This window comes from Meles meles, chromosome 14 (assembly GCF_922984935.1).
Source record: "Meles meles chromosome 14, mMelMel3.1 paternal haplotype, whole genome shotgun sequence".
Lineage (NCBI taxonomy): Eukaryota > Metazoa > Chordata > Mammalia > Carnivora > Mustelidae > Meles > Meles meles.
The window spans coordinates 17,411,842-17,423,546 of NC_060079.1; the positions used below are offsets into that span (position 1 = coordinate 17,411,842).

At 42.0% G+C, this 11,705-nt stretch overlaps 1 protein-coding gene across 9 annotated transcripts in view; it reads left to right on the forward strand.

Annotated features, from left to right (window-relative positions):
* NBEA (neurobeachin) overlaps nucleotides 1-9,909 on the forward strand; it is a 687,041-nt gene extending 677,132 nt beyond the window's left edge. For all 9 annotated transcript variants that reach the window (XM_045977917.1, XM_045977919.1, XM_045977920.1 and 6 more), the window contains 4 exons: nucleotides 2,936-3,037; nucleotides 4,978-5,174; nucleotides 6,146-6,297; nucleotides 8,043-9,909. In XM_045977917.1, the coding sequence (XP_045833873.1) occupies nucleotides 2,936-3,037; nucleotides 4,978-5,174; nucleotides 6,146-6,297; nucleotides 8,043-8,133 (542 nt within the window). In that variant the 3' untranslated portion in view covers nucleotides 8,134-9,909. The remainder of the gene's footprint in view (nucleotides 1-2,935; nucleotides 3,038-4,977; nucleotides 5,175-6,145; nucleotides 6,298-8,042) is intronic.
* The last annotated feature ends 1,796 nt before the right edge of the window (nucleotides 9,910-11,705 follow it).

Here is an 11,705-nt window from a genome sequence, read left to right on the forward strand (position 1 = left end):
GGAGGCAGCTCAGAGCAGTGTCAACCCCAAAGCTCAGGGTGGCTCTCTGAGAGACAAGAATTGGGAGTGGGGGGCACCCCATCCAGAATATAATTGACAGGGAAAAATGGACCAGCATGCAAGCAAGCAAGCACTATTTAAAAAGATCACAAACTCAACGACCAGGTGAAGCAGAATGAACAAAAGAGAAAAATACAGAACTTTTTTTTTTAAAGGCACATGTCTGGGGCGCCTGGGTGGCTCAGTCAGTTAAGCGTCTTAATTTTGGTTTCAGCTTAGGTCTGATCTCAGGGTCATGAGATGGAGCCCCATGCTGCTCCGTGATGAATATGGAGCCTGTTTGAGATTCACTCTCTCCTGTCCCTCTGCTTCTCCCAGCCCCAGCTCATCATGCACACTCTCACTCTCTCTCTCAAAAAAGTATGAATAGGAGTGCCTGGGTGACTCAGTTGTTAAGCGAGCCTTCAGCTCAGATCATGATCTCAGGGTCCTGGGATCAAGCCCATATCCGGCTCCTTGCTTGGCGGGAAGCCTGCTTCTCCCTCTTCCACTCACCCTGCTTGTGTTCTCTCCCTCACTCGCTGTCCCTCTCTCTCTGTCAAATAAATAAAATCTCGTGTGTGTGTGTGTGTGTGTGTGTGTATAAAGGCATAAGTCCAAGATACAAGAAAGAGCACCAAAGTTACTGGCAATGTTTTATATTTCTTAAACTAGGAGGTGAGTACAACTGAATCTATTCTATTCTTTTAATTTTATACATATGTTATAAATGTTTAATGTGTTATGTAACTGATTTTTAAATACTTGTTTCTGAAAACAAAGGAAGGTCAGGTAGCTTTGTGGAAGCTACCAAAGCAAAAAGAATTTGTCGCCTCAGAGGAAAAAAATTAATCTACAAAAATGTTCCTCAGACTTCAATATTACACTGATCCCTTTTAAGGAGAACAAAGTAGTCATTAACCTCCCCCACCCCCACAAAAAAACTCTCTGACTCTGAGGAATGTATTCTTGGACCCCATAAACAAGTTTGAGAAACACTGAATTAATTAGTTCATCTTAATTTTTAAAGCATATGTCAATTTTAAATCGCCACAGCATAAATTTTTGACAACAAAGAGAGATCTCATCTTTAATAATCGGTTAACAAATATGTTTAGAAAATCATCAAAGTATAAATCTGGAATTTAAAATTTTCCATGGAACTTTTCATTCCGAAGAAAACATCCACAGAGCCCAGGGTACACAGACCCTAGCTTGAGGAATACCAAGAATTCTGGAAGAGTTGCAGTTAGAAGACCAAGTTCCAACGTGCCTTTTCAAGGAGAAAAAGTGATGGTCAATATAATCCATTGAAGATGAAATAATTATTTGTAAATATGCACAGAGGCGTGTTTATGTGTATTACTTCCTCGTGCTTGCTAAGCTGATACTGTAGAGTCAACTAAACCACACATCTGTATAAACCAATGTCAGACAATATGAGTCAGCTGGAACTGTTTACAAATAAAAACAGAAATAGGCAACATAAGACATTAATAAGCGTGATATTAATGCAAAATGGAAATAGTGGGGTATTACAAGAATAGTGGGGTATTACAAGGCACTGATAAATAATTTGTTGAATTTCATTGAGTGGGTCAGGTCCAAACTGTACTGTTACCAAGTGTTTTACATCCTCCTTTCTGATCACCCCACCTTCAGCAGAATTTCACTGCAGTGAGTCTTTTAAAGGTCCTCACATACACCCAGGACGGCCAACCACGGGCTTTCTTTTCCCACCTACCAAAGGAACCACCAAGAACCCTACACAGGTTGGCACCATTAGCCCATTCGCCTTGCACAGTGCCTCTGTGACTTGCCATTGTTTCCTTTTCCTTCACAAGTCTGCACCCAAGTCTGTAGAGACCCCTCATTTCTCTTCCAGATGGGCTTCTCCAAACGGTCTGACCCAGTAAGATAATGTTGGGCGTGCCGCCCTCTCAACTTTGCTGATCCTTCTCACACTGTCTTTGTGCAGGTTACTCACCAGACATTCTGATGCTCTTTATGCGGAGGTCTTTTGATCCCTGCTCTCTCTGTGCACATAATCTGTTCTTCCTCACACTTGGCATTGTCCGGTGGGAAGCCTGGGGAAGGCCATGGTTGTTTGATGAGTTCTTAAGAGTTCCATGTTATGCCTTACACCTCTTTACACTTCCAGCTCCGAGCCTGCTTAGAAGAATGCCTGTCACTTAAAAATCATTTACTTAATGATTGTGAAAGCACTTGGCAGTGAAAATGCTTACGTCATGTAACAGAGCTGGACTTGTTGGCTAGCTTCGATTTAATATTAAGTCAAGTGGAAACTTAAGATGATCATCTCTTCTTTCCTTCACTACCTTCCTCTCCCCTCAAAATCAAAGCTCCTCAGCCTATTTTGTTGGAGATTGTAGGGAACATTTTTAAATGGGTAAGAGCATGAGTTTCAAAATTAGATAGTTCTGGGTTCAATTCCAACACTTGCTAGCTATATGAATTTGTCAGGTTGAATAACCTTGCAAAGCCTTGGTTTCTACACTATAAAATAAAGATAATAACAGTACCTGTCTCATGTGACCTTTGCCATAATTAAATGAGATAATGCATATAAATGCTGTGGCAGGTTTGGTGTCTGTTTCGTAACAGTAGGAAAAGCAGGATAGCTGTGTGTCATGATGTTGTTACAACATATCTGTTAACTTACTCAAGTCACCTGAATGACCCATGTTGTAGGGTTACTGTAGTAGTTAGTAGTTTCCAGGTGAGAAAACAGAGAGCTTAAGCCACTGGCTCATGGTCACACAGCTAGTAAATGCTCTTAATAAACATTAATGATTTTTAAATGTTTGATTTAATGGTGTAGCCCTTTGTTTCTGGCATCGGTCTGTGCTAACCCACTGCTCCTGTTTCCTTGCAGGTGACTATCCTGCACCCAGAGCTGTCCTCACAGGCCATGACCATGAAGTTGTCTGTGTTTCTGTCTGTGCTGAACTTGGACTTGTTATCAGTGGTGCTAAAGGTCAGAAGGCATTTCCTTCATTTTAGGTCTTTTAAAACGGTACTGTTTTCTCAAGCGAACCGTGATTTATGATTTATTGCCTTTGGGAGGCTCTCTACAGACAATGGAATCCTTGGGTTCCTTGTAACTGTTTTGTTTTCTTATTAATATTTACTAGTACTAATATGGAATATACATAGAATTTTATGTGGTACTTGTGGTCACCAGCATTCTAGCCAGGACACTGGTAAACTAAACGGCAGCACATCCCTACAATGTGGCCATTAAAAAGAACATATAAAAGGTGGGGGAAGGTATCCGTGAGCCAGTGGGAGTCCTGGGGGCGTCAGGTTCCTTCTCAGACATAACCTTGGACCCACCTCCCTCCAGAGCCCCTTCCTTCCTAATGCCCGGGGCTGTATTGAGGTTGGTGGGAAAGGAAACATGATTACTTGGGGGGCTTGACTTTTTGTGGAAAAAGTGTTGTTTCAAGAAAAGTCAGGAGACTCGGATTCCCATCCTGGATCAGACGCCCAGTTCTCCGTGGTGAGGCTCTGGGGCAGGAAGGAGCCTGGGGCTCAGGAGAAACGGCAAGAATACCAGAGGGGCTGAGTGGATACTTGTGGCAGCAGAGCTAGGAGAGAGAAGGCTGGCGGGCGGGCCGGTGGATTTGCCATGTGTATTTTATTCGGGGTGTAGTGGGAAGCCGCTGAAGTTTTTTTAAGCAAAGGGATGCGATGATCAGATTTGGTTTTTAGGAGCTTATCCTGGCTGCTTTTTGGAAAATGGATATGATGCCTGAAGGTTAGAGACTGTGTTTGTTCACTTTTGTATCTAAGAGTAAATGACCCTGTGGACACATAGGATATTTTCAATAAATGTCTTTTTAATCAAAAAAGGAAAGAGCAACAATATGTGTAATATTATTCTATCCTGTAAAGTGAAAAGGAAAAGAAAACAAAGACACATAGTAGGTATAGGGAAAAAATTGGTTTTCTAAAGGCAATAGGTGATATTAGAGGTGATTGCTATTTTCTTTTTCTCCGAATTTTCTTTTGGTAATCAGGAAAAAATTTAGCATTATACATGGAATGCATTAACTGTGTTTGTGAGGTGGTTTTGTTGGCTGGCGGGTGGGTAAAACCAAACTATATAAACCAGTTATTTCTGTCAACTTGCCTAGTGAAATTTTTATCTTATCAACACAATTTCTATCGAGAGGGGAGAAATCAGAGCAAAATAAGTCACTCCCCGCCTACTTTTATACTCTTGCCTCACTGTTTATATTTACAAACAAAACGTGTTTCTGTTGTCTGAATTACTTAATTAAGTATCTTAATTTTTCCTTTTACATTTTGTGTATGGATTATGGAGAAGGTAAAATTCATTTGATAGCAATGTATTTATATGGTACAATGCTGAAGTTTTGGTGATACTCAAGAAAATTAGCAGTTGTTTTGGTCATTCTCCTAAACTTTTGAGAAACATAACTAAAAAAGAAAACTCCCAAAAACAGAAACTAAAAAAGAAAACTTCGGGACACACAGTCTTCTCTTATCACATCCTTTTTTATGAACACTGTCTCATGAAGGAGAAGACCAAGTGTTTCCCTAGATGAAAAGTTGGAAGGAGCTGTGTGTGTTAAGAGCTCCCTGTATTCAGTCTGGGTTTTGTTGTTGTTATTGTTGTTGTTTGTTTGTTTTCATATATAGATATTTTTTTAATTCAATTAACCTGTAGTACATCATTAGTTTCAGATGTAGTGCCCAACAATTCATCAGTCGCATCTATGATCTGTTTAAATATACCATCCGTGCTTGGCTTCCGCCAGCCTCACCTCTTTTCCTTTCTGCCTTGCGGCAAATTAGAGTGTGCACAGCCGGGTAGGGTTTGTGGGTTAGTGAGCGCTCCTACGTGACCTGTCACGAGTGACTGTGGCCATGGGTTTCTTCCTTCTGCAGAGGGCCCTTGCCTTGTCCACACCATCACTGGAGATTTGCTGCGAGCCCTTGAAGGTCCAGAAAACTGCTTGTTCCCGCGCTTGATTTCCGTTTCTAGCGAAGGCCACTGTATCATATACTATGAACGAGGGCGATTCAGCAATTTCAGCATTAACGGGAAACTTCTGGCTCAGATGGAGATCAACGATTCAACCAGGGTAAACCTTCATATTCAGTGCTAAACGGGGACTGAAACTGCGAGATTGCTCGACCTTCTTACATTAAACAATTCATAATAGAATTTCTCAGGTATCCAGATAAATAAGTGTGTGCTGGTTTGTTTTTTAAGATATTATTTATTTATTTGAGAGAAAGAGCATGGACAGGGTGGAGGGGTGAAGGAGAGAGAGAAGCAGATTCCCGCTGAGCGAGGGGATGGAGGGAGGAAGGGGCTACCCTGAGATCACCACCTGAGCTGAAGGCAGAAGCTCAACCATCTGAGCCACCCAGGTGCCCCAAACGTGTGCTGGTTTTAAAAGCATGTAAGTTCATGCAGATGAGTGCTTTGAATAAACCCAAAGTGCATTTAATCCCAAGTAGTTAACTCAGTGAATTAGGTTTTAAAGATGGTAGCTTTTGTTTGATTAGAGGTCAGACCCCTAAGGAGATTTTTCTTCGGCTCCTTTATAAACAGCGCTGCACCCCTGACATTAAAAGTGAGTTGGTTGTCAAAGAATCTTACCTTTAGGGCCCCAGACCACAATTACATGTTCCAGACTGCCGTTCACTCAGAAATGAATTGTGATGGTTGCTTTATCGTTATTAGAAGCTGTTTTGAAATATGCTTCTGCCATTTGTTCTGAAAGTCTTGACATTGTTAATGTTCAGGACTTAACAAAACATCATGTTACTTAATTCTCAAGTTCTTCCTGAATTAGATTGATAATATTCTCTCTGGGACCTCTGTTATTTTGTAACCGTAATTGGTTTTAATAAGACCCTTTGTTTATGTAAGAACCCTGATGAATTCCACATTGGAAATTTTGTGGACTGGACTTCAGGCAACTTGAACAAATGGCTAAAAGTAGATAATAATTACAAGGGAACTGGATCGAGGGCTTTTCAGTCATGAACATTGACCATCTGGGAAAAACTGAGAGAAACTGTTGTTTCTCTGCCTTTTCCGAAGGCCATTCTCCTGAGCAGCGATGGCCAGAACCTGGTGACCGGGGGCGACAACGGTGTGGTGGAGGTCTGGCAGGCCTGTGACTTCAAGCAGCTGTACATTTACCCTGGGTGTGATGCCGGCATTAGAGCGATGGACTTGTCCCATGACCAGAGGTGAGCCCCATCAGGACTGTCCCTGAAAGTCCTTTACATTCTACCAAGGGTGACCGGTGCTGTGAATAAGATCCCAGCACCCAGATGGAAGAAAGACTAGCACCGAAAAGGGTACGTGGAGGAGGGGAGGCAGTGCCGTAAGAAAGGATCTGGTCAGAAGGAAACAGAGGAAGAGAGTCAGAAGGGGTGGTGGGTGGAGACAAGAAAGGAAGACATGGTTCAGAGCACGAACGGGCACATGCACACTGCCCAAAACAGAATTATTCCCACCAACTCTGTTCTAAGATCCTCACCCCGTCTCAGACAGGCCCCCCAGCTTCCGTTCTGAAAACGAGATTCATGCTTCTCTGCTCAGGTCACGAGATTCATGCTTCTCTGCTCAGGTGTGTTTCAGGTTGAGACGTGCTTGTAGCTAGCAATGCCCCCAGAACTGACCTCTGTTTGAAAAGCTACAAACACCTGTTACTGAAACCATCCCCGCCCCCACTTTCTTATGCACATATTCCTCATTTATGTTCTTTTGTTACAGTTTATATATTTCCCGGAAACACTACAACCTTTTTTTTTTTTTTTTTTGGAAAGAATTGAGGTGAGAGTTAAGCAATTAATAAAATTTTCCATTTTCCCTCGGTTGGCAACAGGATTTTACTAATCCCTAAAACTCACCTTGAGGTTTACTGTAAAGGGAAAAGGATACTTGGAATATGAAGCCTAAAATTTCTAGATTTAAACAATTTTAAACTCTATAATCTTAACGGGGCATGTAATTTCTTCTTTTTTTCTGTATATTTATCAGAAATAAGAAAAACTTAATAACCAACTTTTTTTAACTATATGTATATTCTTTATAAAGATACGGGTTTCAAAATACTATAAACAGTAAGGCTATATCACAAACTTAACAAAGCACCTACACAATCTAGTAAAATGCTACTGAAGTCATCAAGAAAATGCAGTACCCCTTTGGGAAAGGGCTATTTTTGATATGCAGCCTAGCCTGTCTTTAAAGAAAAACTTAAAAAAAGCAGTGTTCCAAAATGCTGCAGTCCCTATTCATGAGTAAATGGGAGCACTTTGTTGTGTAATTAGGTGTGGATACCTGAGTGTTTCTAAAGTATTTGAAATAAAGTAATTGCAGTTGTGTTTTCAGTAGTTTCAGGGCTCTCCCTGACATTCTTACTCAACGCGTGTATTCATGCTGCAAACATTCGCTATCATCATAGAGTAAGCACTAATTACTGACCCCCTAGCAGCTCAGATAATCATAGTAATTGTATATGAGGGTGGCAGGGACGGCATGTCAGGAGAAGGAAGTGACTGACTTCTGGAGGGGTGAGGAGGGCAAGAGAGGCCTTATTCACTAGGCATCAGGAGAGGGTCGGTGTCTCCAAAGAGGAGTGAAGATAGACACTGGTCAGGTTTCTATTTCTATGTTAATCTCATCCCTAATTGCAGTTATTTTTGTGTCTTACACTGTCCCTGAAGCAGAAGCACGTGCACGGAACTGATATACACACACTGAGGCTGCTTCCCGGAAAAATACTTATCCGGTGAGCCGGCTGAGCCAAAACTAAACAATGCTCCGTCTGGCAGCCCGGGTCTGAGCGAATAAATTGTAATCCCGTGCCGACGGCCCCAAAACTAAGACCCAAGGGGAACTCAGAGATGGTGATAGGGTCTAGTAGAAAGGAGCAACCCCATCAAGGAGCTCACCTCACTCTTAACTACCGTCTCTGCTCTTCCAGGACGCTGATCACTGGCATGGCTTCTGGTAGCATCGTAGCTTTTAATATAGATTTTAATCGGTGGCATTATGAGCATCAGAACAGATACTGAAGACTAATGAAGAGCCAAAAGCCAAGTCAAAGCTGAGAGCACAAGTGCTGCGCAGAAAGGCAATATCTCTGGTGGAAGAAACTCGTCTACATCGACCTCCGTTTGTACATTCCATCACACCCAGCAATAGCTGTACATGGTGGTCAGCAGCCATTTTCCTTTGTGTGTTTTTTCACGACTGAACACCAGCTGCTACCAAGCAAGCTTATATCATGTAAATTATATGAATTAGGAGATGTTTTGGTAATTATTTCATATATTGTTGTTTATTGAGAAAAGGTAGTAGGACGCGTCACAAGAGACTTTTGACAATTCTGAGGAACCTTGTGTCCAGTTGTTACAAAGTTTAAGCTTTGAACCTAACCTGCATCCCATTTCCAGCCTCTTTTCAAGCTGAGAAAAAAAAAAAAAACACGTTTGATACTTTGTACATCAGATGCATCTTATTTAAAGGGATACTTTTGTAAAAGTAAAACCTTGTATAAAGAACAAAACGTTTCTTAATTTTATTGTGGAGTTACAACTTGCATGTTCTTTAATCCTGATGTCTTGATGGAACAGGTGCATTCACACTATGAAACAGAAAGATCTGTCCAAGGACACAGCTTGTATGAAAGGGTTGAATTTGGGCTCAATCAGTAATTTTTGACATTCTCTCCAAATATGGTTTGCACTTTTTAATCTAAATTCATCCCTTCTAAGTGAAATTTGCTCATAAAGCATTTGGATACTAAGCCATTATTTGCCATTTTTGCTACTTTATACAAAGAAAATTCAGCCCTACCCTTCATAATTTGAAGACACAGCAGAAAGGGGGCTTAGGGATGAGGTCTTGGTTTTTATTGTATAAATAGGAGTCACGATCATTAGTTCCATAGTAATGACTTCCCAACTCCTGGACATCTCTTCCAGAGTCATCCTGCTGGCTTAGTGTGTGTACATTAGGGGAGGAGAATCTGATGCTAACTATTTTTGGTTCTGTTTTTTGTTTTTTGGGTTTTTGGGTTTTTTTCTCCTTGGTTCTCAAATAGCTTAGTTTCTTTAACAACGAGTCGGGCTTTATTATAACAATAACAGGTTATTCTTTTAGGTTCTTGTGCAATTCTCACCTAAAGCCACATTCTTAGCCTAAGGCACTTCATCTTTTATGATATAAAATGATGGGTATCAAATGATTTTCCATACCTTGTACTGATCAAGTTATACACCCAGGGGTATATACACTTTATTCATGTTTCTTCTTTGTATATTTGGTGGCTGTATCGTCATAGATGTACATATTGTGTCGGTAGGGCTATGAGGCATGTTCCAGGAATGTAATTTTCTCAGAATTTATACTCACTTGCAGTCATTTATTTAAAAAGATACAACAAGATAATGGGTTCTTTGTATTGGCACTTTGCACCAGAAACATATCATTATTTATTGACGTGATTACTTATTTGTCATCCACCTTGTATTAGTAAGTTTTAGCACTGAATTCCTTCTTCATTGTTGTTTGTATTTATGATATTCTGAAATTCTGGGGGATCAGCGTAATGATTAAGTTATTCATCACCAGGCTGTAAGCAATATCTTGAGTTTGTAGCTTAGAATTGGAAGGATACTGAACATCTGGAAGACAAGTTCATTTCATCTTGAGATCATGGTGAAATATTTTGGATATATAAATTCCTTAAGCTATTGTAACCATGTTTTATTGCAAAGATGTAAAATATGCCAGATGTGTGTGAGTTGGAAATCAAAAAAAGAAAAATAAAATATGCAAAGAATTCACTGATTGTTTCACATTTCATTGGACACTTCACTAACATGCATTCATTATGTTGTCATACAAGTTTAGGAGATCAGCATCACCTCATATAAGGGCCTACGGCATCTCAAAACATGAACAAGAGTCCTAATGAGGTTCTGTAATTTGCTGGAACCTGAGCCTCTCTGCTTGACCATCTGGCAGGGATTTGGGGCAACAGTGACCAGAGGGAAACAGCCCAGTTGTTTCTTCCACATAATCCACTTTTTGGATTATTTTTATTTTATTTAAAAGGAACTAAATGCAGGTGATGGTGAAGGGTATATTTGCTCATTACATGAATATTATCAAATAATGCTGTTCTCAATTGATCCGTGCTTTCTAGAATTTGTCGTGGACCAGGCATGACACGGGCAGGGACTGAGCAACCTGCAGGAGCAGAGCAGCTGCCAGCAGGGGTGGTGGGGAGGGGGGTTGCTGAGGGGGCTCAATTTGACTGGTTTGGCGCGGGCAGTGGGGTAGCAGCCCAGCCAGCCCAGGGAGTGACAGAACTGCAAGCAAGCTTCCATCTGCGTACTCCAGACCAAAAGGACAACCAACAGCAGCCTAAGAAAGGCTTGCTCCTATCACTCTCCACCCTGTCCCCCGGCCAGACATCTGTCAGTCATCATAAGCCCAGCCACCTCCCTCAAACCGGCCTTCTGGCAGCCCATCAGTCACTCAGTCAGGCTGGCTACCGGTGGCTCTTTAAACCAACTCCCTGCTTCTAGAACCATCACCTGAACTGTCACCAAAACCTGACCAGTAGCGGAGTCTCCAGTCAACCCCCTGCTGCTGGTGGCTCTGGTTCACCACCACCCAGTCACATACCCAGTCATCCCACTGCTGAGCACCCTAGCACTGGCTTTCTATATTCTTAAACTCTGGTGGGGCGGGGTGGGACGTGCGGAGATTGTCTGGGGAGCTTATTTTTAAGAGTGGAACCCAGGCCCCGTCCCTCCCAGGCGATTCCACTGTGGGTCATCCTTGGGCACGTTTTCAACATCACTAATGTGAGGGATGAAATCCCAACTCAGTAACTGAGCACAGAAGTTCTTCAGGAAGGAAACATTCTCATTATCCCTCTCTGGCGTCCTGTACCTCAGGGGCACCCACCTATTTCCAAGTCCCTGAGAGCTTCCCTGTGTCTTGGGCCCTACTGCTCTCCCACCCAGAGAGCACTTCATTGCCTTTACTATCTGGTTGAACTTGTTGTAAATCGACCTAAATCAATTAGGTCCTAGTCAGTCTTTTGGCAGGGAAAGGTAGAACCCAAACCGCACATGCACACCATATTATGATGCAAATCGTTTTCGGGACCAAATTCTGCCACATGTGGACATAGCTTTTCACCAGTGTGGAGCCCAGTGTGGGGCTTGAACTCATGACCCCGAGATCCAGACCTGAGGGGAGATCACGAGTCACGTGCTCAACCGACAGCACCACCCAAGGGCCCCTTTCACAAACATTCGTTAGCAGTCAAGTACAAAACCAAGCCTAGAGTTCTGGGTGGTGAATTCCAGCGACTTTTGAGATGATCTGACAACCATTTGTGTCAACATTCTAGGAGCAGGATCCTATCAGTCTTGTGATGCCATCAGACTCCTCCACTCCAATCATTTGGGTATCAGCTTCAGGCATCCAAAGTAAGGGTATAGACTAATGTCTTCAGTGGATTCTTACACCTGCTTGTGAAGAGGTAGGAAAGGTCTCTAAAATACCGTAGCCAGTGCATATTGAATCCACACATATTAACTACCACCAATGTCATCAATGAGAG